Source organism: Aulonocara sp. 'chitande type north' Nkhata Bay, linkage group LG11 (assembly GCF_057382095.1).
Source record: "Aulonocara sp. 'chitande type north' Nkhata Bay isolate Kocher_YH1m ecotype deep benthic linkage group LG11, A_spYH_male_GT1.1, whole genome shotgun sequence".
Classification (NCBI taxonomy): Eukaryota; Metazoa; Chordata; class Actinopteri; order Cichliformes; family Cichlidae; genus Aulonocara; species Aulonocara sp. 'chitande type north' Nkhata Bay.
The window spans coordinates 11,206,524-11,228,645 of NC_141354.1; the positions used below are offsets into that span (position 1 = coordinate 11,206,524).

General features: G+C 40.5%; 1 protein-coding gene across 1 annotated transcript in view; it reads right to left on the reverse strand.

Annotated features, from left to right (window-relative positions):
- Nucleotides 1-16,648: 16,648 nt before the first annotated feature.
- The window catches only part of me1 (malic enzyme 1, NADP(+)-dependent, cytosolic), an 82,518-nt gene continuing 77,044 nt past the window's right edge, over nt 16,649-22,122 (reverse strand). Inside the window, exons 7-14 of the mRNA XM_086310555.1 lie at nt 20,423-20,532; nt 18,639-18,736; nt 18,235-18,348; nt 18,010-18,115; nt 17,725-17,867; nt 17,450-17,623; nt 17,255-17,353; nt 16,649-17,164 (exon numbers count right to left, since the gene is read on the reverse strand). Of these exons, the coding sequence (XP_086166681.1) occupies nt 16,997-17,164; nt 17,255-17,353; nt 17,450-17,623; nt 17,725-17,867; nt 18,010-18,115; nt 18,235-18,348; nt 18,639-18,736; nt 20,423-20,532 (1,012 nt within the window). The 3' untranslated portion in view covers nt 16,649-16,996. The remainder of the gene's footprint in view (nt 17,165-17,254; nt 17,354-17,449; nt 17,624-17,724; nt 17,868-18,009; nt 18,116-18,234; nt 18,349-18,638; nt 18,737-20,422; nt 20,533-22,122) is intronic.

Here is a 22,122-nt window from a genome sequence, read left to right on the forward strand (position 1 = left end):
AGGGACACAAGCACTCAGTCGGTGTTGTCCACAGATTTCATTGATTGAGCTATTCTGCTCACAGTTATTTTCTGTCATGAAATATTCTGACCAGGGCAACTTTGTCAGAGTATTTGGATTGAGATTTGTGCCTGAAAGCATTCAGCGGAAGGTCAAGAGCCCGATCAGGTGTTGTTCACAAGCCTGTGAGACATTCAATGACCAGCACAGTGGATGATTAATTTCAGCCACCTTTGGGGTGTAAAAATGGTTATTCAAGCTGCATGTTTTGAGAAATTTATATTGCAGCAACTTTATAATGAAATACCTCACATACTGATTGTCAGCTTGTCAAGTTGATATAATAATAACAATAACACATACAAGCTTATGTTTCTGATGCTTCAACTGAGATTAAATATGATGATCTGATTTTGGTGTTAAAATATTATGCTAAATTACTGGACACAATTCAAATGCAGCCATTAGAAGTTTCACGTGAAACAAATGGCCTGAATCTTCTTTAAACCTTCATACTACACTCTCAGAGTCGTGTAACAGTGGTTTGCTATTCAACATTGTGACATATTCGCATTCGCATCCGCTTATCCTTTTCAGGGTCGCGGGGGGCGCTGGAGCCTATCCCAGCTGTCATAGGGCGAGAGGCGGGGTACACCCTGGACAGGTCGCCAGTCTGTCACAGGGCCAACACACAGGGACAGACAACCATTCGCACTCACATTCACTCGCACATTCACACCTATGGGCAATTTGGATTAACCAATTAACCTATCCCCACTAAGTGCATGTCTTTGGACGGTGGGAGGAAGCCGGAGTACCCGAAGAGAACCCACGCAAACACGGGGAGAACATGCAAACTCCACACAGAAAGACCCTGGCCTGATGGTGGAATTGAACTCAGGACCTTCTTGCTGTGCGGCAACAGTGCTAACCACCGTGCCCATTGTGACATATTGACTTAAAAAAATAATACAGCCTTTGTAGGTAGGTTCTTTAAATTACCCACCAGGTGGACAAACTTAGATCCTCGAGCAGTTAAGGAGGTAACACAGCAAGTGGATTTACATGCCGCAACTGATGCAAAAAGAGAGGCCACCTCGCTCACGGCGGCCACATCAAAGGGAACCTGGTTATTAATGGGCACTGGAAGCTGCATTACCATCACATACACCTCGCTGTCCTCATTTACTCTCAGCAGCACACACAAATACGCACTGAACATATGTGCGGCAAGATGGAGACACACACCACGACCACACAAGCTACGAGGGACAAACTGGGTTCTATAGTCAGAATAACCAGAAGCTGTTGTTGCTTCACAATTAATTAGGCAACTTATTGAGCTCAAGATGCAATATGCATGTTAATTTAATGGGTTATGTCTGGTTTTAGAAAATAGAAAAAACGCTTTGATGTTCACAAAACTTGGCAGTAAATCACTGGCAGCAAACAATTACAGAATTAATGAAGATGGAGAAGACAATAGCGCAGGCTATTGTTGCAAATACATGCATGTTATTATCTTAAAACGCATGCATGGTAAATGGGAATCAGCCAGTATTGTGCCATCGTGTTTATTCAGGCTTAGTATCAATGCTCTCTTACTGGTCATGAGTGCATCAAGTGTGATGGTGGGCTCAGCTTTCTTTGTTGATCACTTTGATTTATTTTGGAGCGGTTCCATACCATAGACTGTATATAAATGATGGATGTGGCCACTGTGTCATCACCCAGTGCTTTGTGAATTGTCATTTTGAACTTTTCCTTTATGTTTATCATCATGTTGTTATTTTTGGAGCCAGAAATGACATGACTTTGACACTTGAAGCTAATTTTTCAGCTAATGCTAGTAAGCTAGGTTAGCAACGCACTTCCAAAGATACCTGCTAATAACCAGGAGTAATTTACAGGTATAATACTAGTATTTCAATCATTCAATCACCAATACTGGAACTTAGTCTTCTTGGACAGGTTCTTAGTACAAAACGATAATAAACAACGCCCCCTTACACACACACACACACACACAAACATTTTCCTCCACTATTCAACCAGACAAACGGAATTGGATTAAAAAATACCATTCGTGCTGCTTGCCTGTGCTCTACATGGACATCATCACCTCTCTGCACACCTTCCTGGCTGAAGAATTGTAAAATATTATTACTTCTATAGTTGAATAAATATCTACTATATCACCAAAAATTATTTACTATTAGCTGACAGTGCTAGGTGGTGGAGGAATGTTTCAAACCATTCCTTTAAGAAAAGAAGCAATAAAACCCCATGAAAACACCTCATTAGGTATAAAACTGCATTACTGGAAAATTATGCATAAAATATCAAATATGAAAATAATTATTTAGCTGGAAAATGATCCTTATCAGTGTTAAATGTATTAATATTGCTGCTTTACGTTGCCTGTTTTATTATCATCTTGTTCAGAGACGCTGTCCTCTCTCCATCATTGTCAGAGCGTTTCTTGCTAATGTACTAAAGGAGTTATTAACAGCTTTTTTATACTTCATCTTCTTGTGATGCTAAATCACTGACTTTCCTTTACTTGCTAATGCTAGCTGTGTTTTCAAATAAAAGTGCCAATCATAACTGATCTCATGCGCCCCAAACCATCTGTGAAAGAACAGAGATTTATCCACAATGCCCAAACCACCAGAAAACAGATTTCCCAGCCAACCAACTCAAGTCAATGCGATGGTATATGGACTCGGCTGTAACACAGAGACAGCTACATTTTCCTATGAACATGGAACGAGCAGAGCTTTCAGGGACAATAGCTGACTGTGGCCACAAGATGGCAATAACGTGGCGGTAAAGGATGAATCCAAACAGGCGAGGAACTTTGTGACAGCACTGTGTGAGATGAAAGGAGAGCGATCGCTTTACTTTGGCAAGATTTAGATTATGTCTATGTTTAGATTTCATTTGCCTTGCTTATCCTGACAAGAGGCCAAAATCCCAACCCAACTGAAAGGTCCAGTTTACTAACTCAAAGTATCTACCATACCTGCCAGTCAGTCAGTGGGCAGACAGTAAGCAGAAAAGCCCGTAACTTTAATAAACTTTAATAAGGTTTAAATTTGTAGGCCATAGAGACAACAAAATAATTTAGTTTTTGATATTACATAGACCTACATGTTCTTACATGTAGATACAATAAGGCACACCAGTAACGTTTTAACACACACATTAACATACAGTGGGGCAAAAAAGTATTTAGTCAGCCACCAATTGTGCAAGTTCCCCCACTTAAAATGATGACAGAGGTCAGTAATTTGCACCAGAGGTACACTTCAACTGTGAGAGACAGAATGTGAAAAAAAAAATCCATGAATTCACATGGTAAGATTTGTAAAGAATTTATTCGTAAATCAAGGTGGAAAATAAGTATTTGGTCACCTCAAACAAGGAAAATCTCTGGCTCTCACAGACCTGTAACGTCTTCTGTAAGAAGCTTTTCTGTCCCCCACTCGTTACCTGTATGGATGGCACCTGTTTGAACTCATCATCTGTATAAAAGACACCTGTCCACAGCCTCAAACAGTCAGACTCCAAACTCCGCCATGGCCAAGACCAAAGAGCTTTCGAAGGACACCAGGAAAAGTATTGTAGACCTGCACCAGACTGGGAAGAGTGAATCTACAATAGGCAAGCAGCTTGGTGTGAAAAAATCAACTGTGGGAGCAATCATCAGAAAATGGAAGACATACAAGACCACTGATAATCTCCCTCGATCTGGGGCTCCACGCAAGATCTCATCCCGTGGGGTCAAAATGATCATGAGAACGGTGAGCAAAGATCCCAGAACCACACGGGGGGACCTGGTGAATGACCTGCAGAGAGCTGGGACCAAAGTAACAAAGGTCACCATCAGTAACACACTACAACGGCAGGGAATCAAATCCCACAGTGCCAGACGTGTTCTGCTGCTGAAGCCAGTGCATGTCCAGGCCCGTCTGAAGTTTGCCAGAGAGCACATGGATGATACAGCAGAGGATTGGGAGAATGTCATGTGGTCAGATGAAACCAAAGTAGAACTTTTTGGTATAAACTCAACTTGTCGTGTTTGGAGGAAGAAGAATACTGAGTTGCATCCCAAGAACACCATACCTACTGTGAAGCATGGGGGTGGAAACATCATGCTATGGGGCTGTTTTTCTGCCAAGGGGACAGGACGACTGATCCGTGTTAAGGACAGAATGAATGGGGCCATGTATCGTGAGATTTTGAGCCAAAACCTCCTTCCATCAGTGAGAACTTTGAAGATGAAACGAGGCTGGGTCTTCCAACATGACAATGATCCAAAACACACCGCCCGGGCAACAAAGGAGTGGCTCCGTAAGAAGCATTTGAAAGTCCTGGAGTGGCCTAGCCAGTCTCCAGACCTCAACCCCATCCGGTTGTTCAGTGATGACGCGACGAATCCTACTTCCGGGTCTAAAGTAGTCTGCGTTTAATATGGCTTTTGTGTTGTTAACATGTTTAATGTTACGTATTTTCTTCTATTTGATCTCAAAAAGCTCCTAAAACAGTCAGTGATCACTGTTGACCTCCCTCGGCTTTTATTACCGCTAATCATTTATTTAAGCTCAGTTTTTAAAACCTTAGGATGTAACTACAGCCCAGCCCATGCAGCAGTATATGAATGACTAACCTCGTATTGTGGATGGATTATCTCAGTTGTTCTCCTGGCTGAAGTTTGGTCCTTTTACAGCATCCTGCCATGCGATTACATTTGTTCCTGACCACCGACAACACTCACGTTAACTTTTATCGAGTGGAAAAAAAGTTAGCTTGTTTATATTATGCTAACATAGCTGTGTCGCTAGCGGTCAAGCAGCACATCATTATATACCAGCTAGCCCAACTTCAGTAACCCTACAAACGTCACTGCTGTTTAGTTTTCTGTCTTCATTTATGTTGGAAGTGATAGCAGAGCTGTACGTTTTAATTTGTTTCCAAAACCCCGCAGTCAGGACATGCTATATTGTATTTAGATAGAAGCTAGCGAGCTAACTCCCTGCTAACTTCTAACTCCGTTAAATGTCATAAATTCCGTTTTCATGGATGCCTGGATGTTAAACTCAATTGTTACACCTGGTAGAGCAGAACGCTGATCATTTTATTAAAGATGAAAGACTTTAGACAGTTTTTCAACTCTCAGTAATGCCATAGTGATCGTTTGATATATGGACCTGCAGCGGAGTTTAGACCCAGACATGGCTAGTGACGTCAGACTGAACAACCGGATAGAAAATCTGTGGCGGGAGTTGAAAGTCCGTGTTGCTCGGCGACAGCCCCAAAACATCACTGCTCTCGAGAAGATCTGCATGGAGGAATGGGCCAAAATACCAGCTACTGTGTGTGCAAACCTGGTAAAGACCTATAGTAAACGTTTGACCTCTGTTATTGCCAACAAAGGTTATGTTACAAAGTATTGAGTTGTATTTTTGTTATTGACCAAATACTTATTTTCCACCCTGATTTACGAATAAATTCTTTACAAATCCTACCATGTGAATTCATGGATTTTATTTTCACATTCTGTCTCTCACAGTTGAAGTGTACCTCTGGTGCAAATTACTGACCTCTGTCATCATTTTAAGTGGGGGAACTTGCACAATCGGTGGCTGACTAAATACTTTTTTGCCCCACTGTATATCACATAATACCGTTACACTTAACTTCAAATTCAAATTATACTTCAAATTATAGCTTCAAACATTTACAAAAATCATTCAAACCTAAACTATATTTCTTGAATTTCCAAGATGCGCTCTAAATTCTCTGTAGGTTATATAGGTCTCCATGTGTTTCTTTTATCTGTTTATTTAATCATTTGTATTAGTGTCATTTCAGTTATCACATTATATGCAATATAGTATAGTAGAGGTGGGACCAAGTCATTGTTTTGCAAGTCTCAAGTAAGTCTCAAGTCTTTATCCTCAAGTCACAAGTCAAGTCTCAAGTAATGTCAGGCAAGTCAGAGTCGAGTCTCAAGTCACTGGTGTAAAAGTCCAAGTAAAGTCACAAGTCTGAAATTTTGAATTTCAAGTCCTTTCGAGTCTTTAAAAAAAAACGAAAAAATTATGTTGCAGTTATATGCTAAATGTAAATATTAGACCATGTAATTTTTAAATCTGTGTTTTTCTCAACACATGACGAAATAGTGAACGTAGAAAATATACACAAATTGTGAAATTGCACCTCTATACAATGCAGCTCAATTAAACCTAGCTCCTAGAATAATTTTCACCGACGGTTCTGAGATAAGCTGCATGTTATTCTTGGATGCGGTTGTAGGACTGGCTTTAAAATCGCATGACAAAAATATCATACATATTAAAAAAAACTGCATCACCAACGTAGCCTGGACAACATTTGCTAGTTAGATGAAGTCAGCTATCTCATCGTAGCATATTTATATGCATATTTATAATCATATGGTTCTTGGAGTGAGTGCATACACTCATGAAGTTTAGTAACTTCAGGTCACTGCAACAAGCCCAGGTACAGTTTACCGACGGATGGGTGCAGGACCTTGAAATGCACCGTGTAGAAAGTAAAGACCATCGTACGTATCATAAGTTTACCAGTCTCACAAATCGTCGTCATAAATACACATTCGTTAACCGTTTATTAATAGGACCTTTGAGCTCAATGGTAATTAATTAGTAGTGGAAATAATTTCTGGTTCGCATTACAGAAATGTAGCAGTGACAATAATATTGTATGCTGTAATCGCACTGGGCAATTGGCAGAGGTGTGGACTCGAGTCACATGACTTGGACTCGAGTCAGACTCGAGTCATTAATTTTATGACTTTAGACTTGACTTGAAAAAATGTTCTAAGACTTGTGACTTGACTTGGACTTTTACACCAATGACTTGGGACTTGAATTGGACTTGAACCGGTTTACTTGAAAAGACTTGGTATTTCACCCCAAATATAAAATTTAACATACATATTACACTCAACAAAAATATAAACGCAACACCTTTGTTACTGCTCCCATTCCCCATGGGATGGACGTAGAGACCTAAAATTCATTCCAGATACACAATATAACCATCCCTCCCAAACAGTGGTCACAAATCAGTCCAAATGTGTGGTAGTGGGCACATCTGCTATATTGAGATAATCCATCCCACCTCACAGGTGTGCCACATCAGGATGCTGATCTGACATCATGAGTAGTGCACAGGTGTACCTCAGACTGCCCACAACAAAAGGCCACCCTGGAATGTGCAGTTTTGTCTCACAGCAAAATGCCACAGATGCCACAAGCAATGAGGGAGCGTGCAATTGGCATGCTGACAGCAGGAATGTCAACCAGATCTGTCGCCCGTGCATTGAATGTTCATTTCTCAACCATAAGCCGTCTCCACAGGCGTTTCAGAGAATATGGCAGCACATCCAACCGGCCTCACAACCGCAGACCTCGTGTAACCACACCAGCCCAGGACCTCCACATCCAGCAGGTTCACCTCCAAGATCGTCTGAGACCAGCCACCCAGACAGCTGCTGGAACAATTGGTTTGCACAACCAAACAATTTCTGCACAAACTGTCAGAAACCGTCTCAGGGACGCTCAACTGCATGCCCGTCGTCCTCATCGGGGTCTTGACCTGACTCCAGCTCGTCGCCGTAACAGACTTGTGTGGGCAAATGCTCACATTCGATGGCGTCTGGCACGTTGGAGAGGTGTGCGCTTCACGGATGAATCATGGTTCACATTGTTCAGGGCAGATGGCAGCTGAGAATGTCCCAGTTCTTGCATGGCCAGCATACTCACCGGACATGTCACCCATTGAGCATGTTCGGGATGTGCTTGACTGGCGTATACGACAGCGTGTACCAGTTCCCACGAATATCCAACAACCTCGCACAGCCATTGAAGTGGAGTGGACCAACATTCCACACGCCACAATTGACAATCTGATAGACTCCATGCGACGATGTGTTGCACTGCATGAGGCAAATGGTGGTCACACCAGATACTGACCGGTTCTGGGTCCCCAGACCCCCATTTGCGCAAAAAACTGCACATTCCAGGGTGGCCTTTTGTTGTGGGCAGTCTGAGGTACACCTGTGCACTACTCATGATGTCAGATCAGCATCCTGATGTGGCACACCTGTGAGGTGGGATGGATTATCTCAATATAGCAGATGTGCCCACTACCACACATTTGGACTGATTTGTGACCTCTGTTCGGGAGGGATGGTTATATTGTGTATCTGGAATGAATTTTAGGTCTCTACGTCCATCCCATGGGGAATGGGAGCAGTAACAAAGGTGTTGCGTTTATATTTTTGTTGAGTGTATATAGAGATTGAAAATGTGACGTCATTCAGGGGTAAAACCGCAAAGGATTCTGGGAACTCGTGGCAAGAGGTACTAACGCACGCAGGCTTTCAATTGAAATCAGTCACACAGCGATAAAAAGAAACACAAAAATGGCAAGAAGCTGTTGTATTATTAACTGCAATAGCCGGTCGCATGACAGCCACGGGAAGCCGACGGGTAAAGAGATCGGTTGTTATCGGATTACGTCGTTGAAGAGAAATTGTTCGAGCCATGTTTCCGAAGTGACAAACAGGCGACTGGATTGCAGCCATTCAAAGACCAAATATAACGTCCCAGAACACTCCAGCTCACAGGTTAGTCTGCTCCAAGCATTTACACGAAGGTCAGTGTTTTTTAGTAGTTAACACGTCATTTTCATAACATAATTGGTGATATAGGTTACAAGCAAGTCTGGCGCTCAACAGAAATTGTCGCGCTATGCTCCTTTGTTTATTGTGCATAAATGGTGAATTGTCCTGACACAATTTTGCGTTTCGCTTCTGTTATTATGGTACATTGACAAAAACATATACTTTTATTCACAGGGTAAAACAGTTTTTTTGTATCACCAATTGCCCAGTGCGATTACAGCATACAATATTATTGTCACTGCTACATTTCTGTAATGCGAACCAGAAATTATTTCCACTACTAATTAATTACCGTTGAGCTCAAAGGTCCTATTAATAAACGGTTAACGAATGTGTATTTATGACGACGATTTGTGAGACTGGTAAACTTATGATACGTACGATGGTCTTTACTTTCTACACGGTGCATTTCTTTTTTTTTTTTTTTTTTTTAAATGACATCAGAAACAGCAGTATGTGACATTACGTGATGGCAGAGCTTCAGTTCATCCTTTGTCATTTTTTTTTTTTTTTTTTTTTAATAAATAGGACAGGGGGAATGAATGAGAGAGAGAGGGGGAGAGAAAGAAAGAAAACCAAAGGGGAGAAGAGACGGTGAGAAGGGGGGGGAAGAGAGACAAAAAAAAAAACAAAAAACTCCTGGGTCACCTGTATGGAGAAAAAAAAACAAAAACAAACAAACAAACAAACAGAGGAGACAGCAAACAACAAAGAGCAACATAATAATAGAGAAAACAAAGCACCATCACAATAAACTAGCTAGTCATAGATATCAGTATTTACTAAGTAATAAACGATATTGTGCAGCACGCAAGATAGACAGCGCACAGTGTGCTTTGAGGCAGCAGCCAAGAAAGCTTTAGTCCGCGTCTGTGAATACCCATGTGTGCATACCTGTGTGGATCAGCATGCTTGCATTCCAAAGGTTTCTCCATGTAATGATCTGCTAGGGAGTGTGGGGGGGCCACAGCCCCGTCCTCCAGGGTGTGAAGCGGGTATGGAGGAGATCAAAACTCCAGACATCCAGAGGCCCCCAGAACACGGTGCATTTCAAGGTCCTGCACCCATCCGTCGGTAAACTGTACCTGGGCTTGTTGCAGTGACCTGAAGTTACTAAACTTCATGAGTGTGTGCACTCACTCCAAGAACCATATGATTATAAATATGCATATAAATATGCTACGATGAGATAGCTGACTTCATCTAACTAGCAAATGTTGTCCAGGCTACGTTGGTGATGCAGTTTTTTTTAATATGTATGATATTTTTGTCATGCGATTTTAAAGCCGGTCCTACAACCGCATCCAAGAATAACATGCAGCTTATCTCAGAACTGTCGGTGAAAATTATTCTTGGAGCTAGGTTTAATTGAGCTGCATTGTATAGAGGTGCAATTTCACAATTTGTGTATATTTTCTACGTTCACTATTTCGTCATGTGTTGAGAAAAACACAGATTTTAAAATTACATGGTCTAATATTTACATTTAGCATATAACTGCAACATAATTTTTTCGTTTTTTTTTAAAGACTCGAAAGGACTTGAAATTCAAAATTTCAGACTTGTGACTTTACTTGGACTTTTACACCAGTGACTTGAGACTCGACTCTGACTTGCATGACATTACTTGAGACTTGACTTGTGACTTGAGGATAAAGACTTGAGACTTACTTGAGACTTGCAAAACAATGACTTGGTCCCACCTCTGGCAATTAGTGATACAAAAAAAACTGTTTTACCCTGTGAATAAAAGTATATGTTTTTGTCAATGTACCATGGTAATAACAGAAGCGAAACGCAAAATTGTGTCAGGACAATTCACCATTTATGCACAATAAACAAAGGAGCATAGCGCGACAATTTCTGTTGAGCGCCAGACTTGCTTGTAACCTATATCACCAATTATGTTATGAAAATGACGTGTTAACTACTAAAAAACACTGACCTTCGTGTAAATGCTTGGAGCAGACTAACCTGTGAGCTGGAGTGTTCTGGGACGTTATATTTGGTCTTTGAATGGCTGCAATCCAGTCGCCTGTTTGTCACTTCGGAAACATGGCTCGAACAATTTCTCTTCAACGACGTAATCCGATAACAACCGATCTCTTTACCCGTCGGCTTCCCGTGGCTGTCATGCGACCGGCTATTGCAGTTAATAATACAACAGCTTCTTGCCATTTTTGTGTTTCTTTTTATCGCTGTGTGACTGATTTCAATTGAAAGCCTGCGTGCGCTAGTACCTCTTGCCACGAGTTCCCAGAATCCTTTGCGGTTTTACCCCTGAATGACGTCACATTTTCAATCTCTATATAATATGTATGTTAAATTTTATATTTGGGGTGAAATATCAAGTCTTTTCAAGTAAACCGGTTCAAGTCCAATTCAAGTCCCAGGTCATTGGTGTAAAAGTCCAAGTCAAGTCACAAGTCTTAGAACATTTTTTCAAGTCAAGTCTAAAGTCATAAAATTAATGACTCGAGTCTGACTCGAGTCCAAGTCATGTGACTCGAGTCCACACCTCTGTAGTATAGTATGACCATGTCTAAGCTGACAGGAAGGAAAAACTGCCAATTGCCTCACTAATTTTTATTTTTCTCAGTACTGAAAATCTCAGTTAATGCAATGTTCTAATCCAGGACCTTTATAAGGGTGTCTTTGGACTGACTCGTTTTGCATGGTGGAGCAGAAGTGATTTAGTGAGTGATTTAGGTCACATGCAAATGTCTTGCTTGTAATATTTTCAGCATGTGTTGATCCATCTGGAGCTTGCAGCAAAATAATAAGCACAAGCCTGGCTAGCATGTGCCGACATTCAAAAGGCGGCAAAGACATGCTTAAGAGCTAAAGGCGCTGTAGAGAGACTTTACAGAAGTAGGTTAAAACATTTTCCTCCTCTTGAATTTGTAAAACACTGAACAATGATCAATGATAAACCGCACATTTGGACCTATCACTTGTTGATTTTTGTCTAAAGAGCAGGTTGAACTCGGTAAACGTTCACGTAATTGTTCACAAATGCTACAATGTGGCCTATTTTAGTAGAACACTGTTTTGTTTGGTGGCGAGAGCTGCAGGGAATGATGTCTGCGCACCCTGTGTTGCAACAAAAATTAATTAAACACGACTTTGGGTCGTGATCACACATGTCATGTTAGATTTCAGTGCGAGAATGCCCACGCTGAGCGCAAGGCCTCATCTAATTATGGAAAGGTTGTCAAGGCGTTGGCGCTCCTGCTTGGTATCTGCGCGTGGTACCCGCCCGAGAAACAACAGGCTGTCGGAAACCTGCGCCCACCACTGCCTCTCAGGCTAAAACCTGTGCGACGTGCAGGCCTCACGAACTGTCTGCGAAACAGAGACGTCCCTCCGAATTAGTCACAGAATCACTCACAAGGATGGCTGAACGGTAGGGAGCTGCTGAGCAGAGGTTCCTTGATAACGGTCCTCATTCAGTCTACTACCAGCTAGGTAGGGCACCGAATTTGCTGAGAAAATAAAAGTCGGTTTTGGTAGCAACTTGTGTTGACTTGCATCACAAAAGGGGTTGTTTTTGTCGTGATTGCAGGAGGTTAATTAAGTTTTAGCTACTAAACTAAGGCCGAGTGTGCCAATCTGGTGTCTACTGTCCACACATCAAGATGCAGATTTCTGTCGCTACAATCCTTTTGTGACACAGTCACAGGTAGGAAACGTTGATATTTGTTGAAGAAGTTTAACGTTGTTGTGAAGATAAACACAAAGTTATAGCAAATGAAGAATTTTATTTTCATTTTGTTGCGAGCTTTTGTGCGGTGATCCTTTCACACGCTGAGCAAGGTTAATTCAAAAGGACAGAAAAGCTGCATGTTGGTTGCGTCCTGTTCTTATTTAGCGGTGGTACTTCACAATCAATACATTTCAATTTTTAATGCAGCCACCTTTATTGAGGAAGAACAAAAAGTGGCATAGTGGTGCAAACAGAATCCTTGAAGTGTAAACTGCTGTCCAGATGACAACAGAGCTGCTTTAGAATTCACATAGCAGATGTTGCTAGCTGATACACAAACAGGTTACACAAACAGGTTTTACAAAACCTTCTTCTAAATACTTTATTTTCTTGCCAAGGCTTATAAGTTTGTGAATGACTTGGGGTTTTATACAATGTACTTACAGACAAATCAAATTTTGGCAATAGAAAAAGATGCCTAGAGAATTTGTTTTCTTCAGTATCCACTTTGAGCTGTGAGGTCATGCAGTGTCTTACCTACCAAATAATTCGATTTAACATTTAAAAAAAAAAAAAAATCATCTAAACCTTAAAAATTACAGTTGATAGAGAGGTGATGACACGCGCAAAATAGCTTCTGTTATTTGATATATATTTATTTAGAAAAATCTTTCCATTCTATGGTAAAGTACTCAAAACATACTTTAATATAATAAAATATTGTTCAGAATCAATAAGATATTAAGTGATGTATTCTATTTAGGCAATATTAACCAGTTGTTTTCCACATACTGTCGATGATTATTAAACTGGATAACACCATCTCCACCACTGCCCTCGAGCTGGTGCAATGAAGGAATCTCTTCATTCTTTTTTTAGACGTAGGTGGTGAAAATCATGGAGGACTTCGTTTTTGGGGGTTATTACTGTACGTATAGTAGTCATTATCTTCATGCATTAGCTACACAAGTTGCAGTAGATGTAAGGGGAAATGACAGTAGAGAAGGTGCTGCTTGGTTGGAAATATAAAAGATGCACTGTGGTGACATTTAAGGCCTTTTATCGAGCTCTGCTTGAACAGTGAATAAAAGCGCCCTCTGCTGGCACAACATCACCTGAGCAAGAGCATTTTTTTTTAAAAAGTGTATAAACACAGAATAGTAAAGGCTGGTGTTTAAGCCCTGGGGACTGTTTCACAGCATCAGGCGATCTCTGCTGATGCACAGGCATCTAAAAACTCACAAAAAAATTTCTTTATATTGTCATTAAAGTCCAAGGCTGACTGAACTGTGGAGACAAACTCAGACAAATAGGAGAAATTGCATGTCCTGTGAGGAATGAAAGTTATTCTGACCAGTTGTGCGGCCTGGTGGATGTGCAGATGGGGGAGGTTGTTTTGATAAAATGTCAGACAGGCGAGTGGGAGGATGGGTAGACAGATTCACGCGGGCGACTTTCCCCTGGGGGTCTTTACTGATTGGCACTGATCAAAAGGTCTTAGCAAGGTGCCATTTAACATGAGACTGTAAACAAGGTCAAAAGGATGTCGGGTTACAGCTGCCTGTTACCATGTGACCAGCAAGGTGCTAGAGAGGGCTGCAGGGTGAAGCAAACATGGAAAGGAAGTAAAGGAGCACAAACAGAATAAAGTTCAAACTAAATAAATAAATAATTATATTTCACCAGCTATAAAATCTCTGTGTCTATTTCTCAATGTGGAAATCAACTAGTTACCTCAAAGTAATGAAGAACTGTTAAATCTGTTAGCTAAAAGTCTCAAGTTTACCTTAACCTCCTAAGACCCAAACTCTTTCATGGCATGCATTTTTAATTTCTCTTTGATATTTGGACTGATTGGGACATGATGAATGTAAAAACAAAGAATTACCTGATTTTTTTAACATGATTTTTGTTTCTAAGAAAAATGAGAGCCACATATGAGGATATTCGTTTAAAATTTCAATAGGACAGTAGCAGTATAATGTCCCCGTAAGTGGATATCAGGCCCTTGTATAGCAAAATTGAGTATTTTGGTCTAAATAACCCAAAATGTGATGTCCTCATATGTGGACACCAGGTCCTAGAAGGTTAAAGAATGGTTGTAGCTGCATGAAGTAAAATAGCTCAAATCGTTTACAGTACCCAAGCTTATCTTAGAAATTCTGAAATGGCTAAAAGTAACAGAAATACAGTGAAAGCTGCTGAAATATAAATAAACAGTTCAGCTAGCTACCAGTAATAAAAAAGAGCTATAACAGCTAAAAGTAACGGACAGCGAAAGCATCAGTTTTGTTAGCTCATGGTAACACATGCTAAAAATATAGAGCTAAAGCTAAAACAGTTCAAAAGTGTAATAGTAGGTAAAAGTATTTGTTAAAAATGCTTAAAGATACGTAAAAGTAATGAATAAACAGTATAAGTATAAATAAGTTGTATATTGTTTGAATTGAGATACTAAAACACTAGCTAAATAGTTAAATAGCTAAAGGATAGCTAATAGAAATATTACATTTTTTAAAAAGGAGGAAATGTTATCTAAATGTTGTTACTGGGTTCTAATCAATAAAGAAATGATGCAATGAGATCAAAAACTGAAACAATAGACCGTCTTGCTACATGAATACATTTGAACCTGACAATGAGGATAAAGGGTTTCTTCCTCAATAATAGGAAGTGCTGTTAACATTCGGCATTTTGCACATAACTCATGGAATTACTGGTGTGTTCTGCTTGTGCGATTCTAAGGTTGAATTATATCCTTAAAAATTTTAACCATGTTAAAATTTCCATATTGTGCTTTTATGTTTGTGAAGACACATCTTGAGTAAAATAAGCAGTCAGCAGCACCACTGATGAACATTTACACCTTTGAACTGCATCAGGAACAGGATTTACTTGCCTTTAATGACACATTAGTGGCTGTTTGATAAAGAGGTCCTGGGAAGTAGTAGAGGGGTTGGCTGAGACTGTCCTGTGGACTAATTTGCATATTGACAGACCTGCACATACAAAGGGGTAAATCTAAGCCTTTTTAGGGCATGGAGAGACACGTTTTTGGGGAAAATCTAAACAACAAAAAGGTAATTTAATTAAAGAAATGACCGGTTTAATTAATTTTGAAAGAGGAACTTGAAATCCTTCCCATGTCTTTTTACAGTCTTTATCAAACACCTTCTAGTAGCAACTCTTCACTTTTTAACCTCAGAAAAAACATTTGGTCGGTTATTTTGAATCACCGACTTCATTTGTTCTAAAATAAGGTTTCAAAAATGTTTTTTTTCCCCCTTGGAAGATAAACTTTTTGTTATTCTTTGATGTTGTGGAATTCTCTGTTTTCAGCTCTGAATTCTTTTTGAGTGCTACAACTCTGTTAGACTGTCTGGCAATAAGAAGATGTTAATCCTTTTATCTGCCTACAAACCAAACACAGCCTTACAAAAGTCAATTATGTGTTAGTTTTATAGCTCCTGGGGCTCGCACAGCCACAACTAATAACTGGATGGTGTTGACATTGAGACATATTGATCCTCAGGTCAGAGCAGTGGTTGCCCAGGGCAGATTTGGGGATTTTAAATGGAGGCTGGAACAGTGAAAGTGTAAGGGGAAATTTTTGTTTTTTAATAAAGATTGTCTCTCAGTTTTTTTGCCCCGGGCGAGACGCTGAACACTGGATGCTGACTGGTCTGGTTGTTTCTTTATTGATTTCAGACTGGGATTGGCAGTGGGCTCACCATGGCCTCTGGTACTGACTGTCTGGCGAGTGATTGATTAATTAATTCATGTAAAATCCTCCTCAATTTAATTCAAAAGGCACCAGAAGGACAGCAAATCACAGCTGGACAATAAAATATTTGGATTGAATTTGGCTCTCTTTGATACATGTGTGCCTCTTTTTTTCTGCGTGACACAGTTTGTGAATGCATTTCTTTGTTTGAATTTGCTATTAACAAATATGCGCCAAACGGGTTTTCAGCTCAAATTACATTACTAAAAACATACATAGAGAAAGGTGATTCAAAAGCCAAGATATGTTTAAGCTCCCTGTTCCACTGCAATGACATAAGGTGGCCCCTAGAGGGAGGCACAGCACCATATCGTTCAGTGGCAGGACCTTTTACACAGCGATTCTCTACAAAACTCAGTGAAGGTTTTATTCAAAGTCTCTGTCCATCTTTGCCCTTTTGTCAGTACAAATGTGATCACTGAACATGGAAAATATTAATCAAACAATGTTTATTTGAGAAAGAATTTTTTGATTTCCACTGGTACAGTCATAATGCAACATCATGTTACAGACTTTCCTCAGATTATTGTGAAAAGATGCCTTTGGTACAACACTTCATGACTGCTTTGTCTTCCAGTACTTTTTTTAAAAATTCCAGCGCTTTTCAATATTTATGTGTTGTCGTCACTTATTTCACAGTAACGCATATCAATAAGAAAATTCTAAACAGAGCTTCTCTCATATCCCAACATCACATCTTGATGATGACAGTGCACATCAGTAGTCACCATGCCTTCCCAGGGTTTGCCTGGTCTCTATATCCAGTGCATTAAAGTTTGCATGACTGCACACTCATGCTGTCCTCAGGCCAGCGGTACGAGTCAACAACAAAGTCATCATAGTCACAGCTGTAGGACAGCGAGCGTATATAGGCTCCTTTGTCGGACGGTTCAGGGCGAAGTGTGGCCATGTTGTGCTTGTAGGCAAACTCCATGATCTGTAACACATAGGTTTTCATTGTTTCATATAACTGCACCCAGATATGACAAGATGTATCTCCTGCACTGTGTGCATCTGCTGAGCTCACCTTGACTGCCAGTTTGAAAGAGACATCCCTGATGGTGCTGAGAGGAGGATACAGTCTTCCCTCTGCTAGGTGCTCCTCAGTCACCAGCTGAGCAAGAGCCTGTTTCAAAGCAAAGAAAGAGCAGGTACTAACAGAGAGCACAACAAATTGAAAAGGATGCATATAGACTATAGACTGTGTGAGTGAATGTTTCACCTCTGCTGCAATGAGGAATATTTCCTCAGTAATGTGCGGCAATGAGCAGGCAGTGACGCCCAAGCCCACACCAGGGAAGATGTAGGCATTGTTTCCCTGACCTGGGTAGAAGGTCCTCCCATCAGGCAGTGTCACAGGATCAAATGGACTACCACTGGCAAAAATGCCACACCCCTGCATCACAGAAAAGTATTTATAAAGTATTTACAATGCCTGTTTTCATTAGGGATGATCCTTCAAATTGGACACGCATTGGGATGCACAGTCTTCAGCACCTCTGTGAATGTATAGCACTGTTCAGCAGTACATTCAGCTTTGCTGGTCGGGTTGCTGAGGGCAAAGATGATGGGGCGTTCATTGAACGAGGCCATGTCCCTGATGATCTGCTCAGAGAAGGCTCCAGCAACAGCTGCCACACCTGGGACAGTAATGTGCTGTTTATTCCATTTGGCAACTTTTAGTTGTTTTAGTCTTCATTTTCAGCATATTCAAAATGACCTCACATTCTCACTGTAGTCTACAAATGCATTGGTGACAGATAACATCATACAATGTTTTACCTATGATAGCTGTAGGTTTCAGTTCCCGCACCACATCCTCCAGTTTCTTCATCTGTGGGTGCTCATGTGCGAAACTCTCTTTCTCATGAGTCAGGTGGTCCCGACCCTAAGAATGAAAATTAAAGGTATTCAGTTATTAGTAGAAACGTCAGAGAACAGAAAAAAGAATGGGTCTGAGTTAAATATGCATGTTTATAACAGATGTTTGCAGGTTAAGTAAGGTACCTTGACAATGAGACCTTTAGAATCAACCATCCAGATCTTTCTCATGCACTCCTCTTTGGAGAGCCCCTCCTTCACCATGGCCATGGTGATCAGTTCAGCAATCCCCATCGCTGCCTGTGAGCAGACAGAAAGGATAACAGCTGATTGGCAGATTTAGTTTCACATGACTAATCCTGCCATAAAATCGCATCAACCTCACAAAAGAATATTAAACCGTAATGTCTTCTTTGTGTTAGAAAGTGCTGCTAACTGTGGTGAAGAGGATTGAGAACAGTTTGATTAATGGTAATGAAATCACTGTACTGTTCACTAGTCAGAGTGCTGGTGCTCTCTTTTTACAGCAGAATTAGGTATGTTCTGTCAGCATTAACAAGTCTCTTCTTCAGAATGAATTTTGCACTCACCTCTCCTGCTCCTTGGAACACGACGGTATGGTCACTCATTTTGCTTTTGGTGATGCGAAGGGCGGCCAGTAGTCCTGCTACTGCTACTGCAGCAGTACCTGCAGATTAAGACAGAGGAACTTTAGTGCTTGGAGATAATGCAGCTTCACAGGATTTTTTTTTTTTTACCAGTTTTACATTCTGTGTGATAGAAACATGATTCCATAACCAAGCGGGACACATGGGATAAGAGACTTTGTATGCGAGCCTGTCACATGATCACGTCATGTGTCATCCAATCTTAGCTGAATGATAACTAAAGTATGAGCTATTGCAGGACACCAAAGTGGTATAGAGCCCAGATATTGAGAGGTGAGGTGTGCATTTAACTTTCTGGGGACACTGCATCATTTTGACTGCAAAGCCAAGCAAGTGACAAGACTCTCAACATAAGTCAGCAGAGGCATGTATGAGGGTAGACTGCTAACCTGAGTCTGCTGCTCAGAGGCCAGGAGAACTCTGCTTTGAGAGACATTTTTAAATAGAATCTAATAACTATTTTTGAGATTTTCTGACTCATTCTTATCAGGACTCAGCTTATCTTAAAGACCTCATAGTAACATATCACCCCATAAAGCACTCCTCTCCCAGACTGCGGGCTTACTTGTGGTTCTTGGGTATTTGAAAGTAGAATGGGAGGCAGAGGCTTCAGCTTTCAGGCCCCTCTTCTGTGGAACCAGATCCCAGTTTGGATTTGAGACACAGACACCCTCTCTACTTTTCAGCTTAGGCTTAAAACTTTGCTTTTAAGCCTAAGCTTCTAGTTAGCGCTGGATCAGGCGACCCTGAACCCAAGCGTAGTCACATTTCTATAGGCCTAGGCTGACGCTTAGTTCTACTTTACTAACCTCTTTTCACTCTATTGTATTTATACATCACTCTGCATTTAATTATTAGTTATTATTAATCTCTGGGTCGGTTTGACAGCGTGTCTTTTGTTATGTCCCTCTCTCCTCATCCCCAACTGGTAGCAGCAGATGGCAGCCCCTCCTTGAGCCTGGTTCTGCTGGTGGTTTCTTCATGTTAAAAAGGAGTTTTTCCTTCCCACTGTCACAAGTGCTTGCTCATAAAGGGCCATCTGATTGTTGGGGTTCTCTGTATTATTGTGTATTGTATGGTATACTGGGTTTTTACACCTTGAGGCAACTGCTGTTGTGATTCTGCACTATAGAAAAAAGATACAATTGAATTGAAATGTAACTGAATTTTTTTAACAACACCTTACAGAATCCAAAGAGGCTGTAAGTAGAGCAGAATGTGAGCAGATATTCCAGGAGCAAACTTCAGTGCTGACTGATTATTGTTACTGCTTGTTTTTATTCCTATTGACTTAATTTTTTTTTTTTTACTGTATTCAGTATAAAACCTGAAGTTAAAGTAGGAGTTTACTATCCTTATAAAGTCTGACTGTTTTTCATGTGCAATTAGCTGCCCTCAGTGATGTAAAAGTAGAGACTGTGACTCTGCAGTAACATTCCCTTCAGCAGTAGAAATGTACCTACAGCTAAAAAAAAAAGCTGCCCACTTTTTACATAGCAGGAAAGCTGTCATTAACTTAAGTGTTTTTTAGTCTTCTTAGGGCTGGTTATTAAGGATGCTAATGAAAAAGTCACAGGGAAAACTTTTGGAAAGTTAAAAAATACAAGAGCTGAAGGGCAGTTTGGTTTTGACATCTGGTGTTTTTCCTCAGCTTTTTATCAGCTGTACTGACAACTGGTTTATCCATCCTTGTGTGCGTGTGTTACCTTGGATGTCATCGTTGAATGTGCAGTACTTGTTGCGGTACTTGCTCAATAGGCGGAAAGCGTTCACATTGGCAAAATCTTCAAACTGAATCAGGCAGTCCATTCCATACCTGTGAACACAAGAGCCGCATTACATCAGGCTGAGCCAAAACGGAGGATGAAAAGGAGCAGGGGAAGGAGAGTCGCTATCTTAACATCTCAAATTCAGCCCACACGTGTACAAAGAGCATTTTTTTCACTCCAGAGGGAGGTGCTCGGCAACAGCACTGCTGGCTTTTTGGTGCAAAAAGTTAACAACTGATTGAAGGTCTCAGCTTACAGAAGAGCACTGCTTTGTAAAATGTACAACAGCTGGTCACAATGAGCTTCAGTGAGAGAGGTCAAACATCCAATAAAAGTCACAAAAAAGGTGAGATCGGAGCAAAAGAACACCGAGCAGTGTTGGGCTCGGACCGCCTATCACATGCAATCAACACAGGAGCCGGAGCTTATGAGCTCCTACAAAAAACTTTAAACAACCAACCAAACATCAGCCCAGCATTTCACATCTGTAAACAAGATAAAGCAGCCAAATGAAAGTTTCCACGTCTTTCAGGGATTTCCTGATTTTTGGAGAGCAGAAAAAGGTTTGCAGATGTAGGAGAAGGAAAGCTTGGCCTGGTGTTTGTTATCAGCATACTCGAGCTTGTTTTCTTTTTTTAAAGTGTTACCTGTCTTTGACACTTTGGATTATTTTTATGTTAATTTTTTATTTCTGCTTATATTTCATTATTGCTATGTTATTTGAGTTCTGATCCTCTTTAGTTTTCTAGGGTTTTTGTACCAGTTTAATTAGTATTTAAATTCTTGGTTTCCATTAAGCATCAGTTCCTAACCCAACCATGAGGGGCTACAAGCCAGTGTACTCCTACAGCAGTATTGAGCCCAGGCCTGTAACAATGTGGAGGTTTGCATCAGGATGGGCATCTACTAGAGCTGGGCGATATGAGATTTTTTCATATCACGATATGTTTTTTTCATTTCAGGCGATAACGATATCTATCACGATATGAGCCAAATAACTATTTGTAAGATTTAAATGTGCCGTTGCTCACAAGTAAAATGTGAAATAATCAGCAGCTTGTTTTTATTTAAATATTTATTTCCCATAATAAGTTCAACTTATGTACTTAAGGAACATGAGACTTTTTCAGATAAAGGCAAATATTGCAAACTACACACAAGGCAGCCGCTAAAGCGTTTAAGTTTCAAAATAGAACAAACGAAACAAACTAAATTGTCAATTCCACTTAGAAACAAAATATTAATTCTAAAAATAAATCTTAGTTTGTTTTACAGAAGAACAGACAAAACTGACTAACTTTTGTCAATATCAAATAAACTGAGAACTAAAAGGAAAATCTCAATCTCTCCTTGTTGTATAGCTGAGCTTTTCAAACAGTTTTAACAGTTACTTTAGTCTGACAAAAGCCGAATGACGAATCAGCGCTTCCAGTCAGAGACTGAGGCTACGTCCACACGTACACGGGTATTTTTGAAAACGGAGATTTTCCGTTTTCGTTTTAAAAAATAATCCCGTCCACACATAAAGGCAGAAATGAAGGAAAACGCTGCTATGAACATGCCAAAGCAGCAGGTGGAGCTAGATTCCTAACCGTGCCGAAATGTTGGCCAATCAGAAGTCTAGAAGCCTCGGTGGG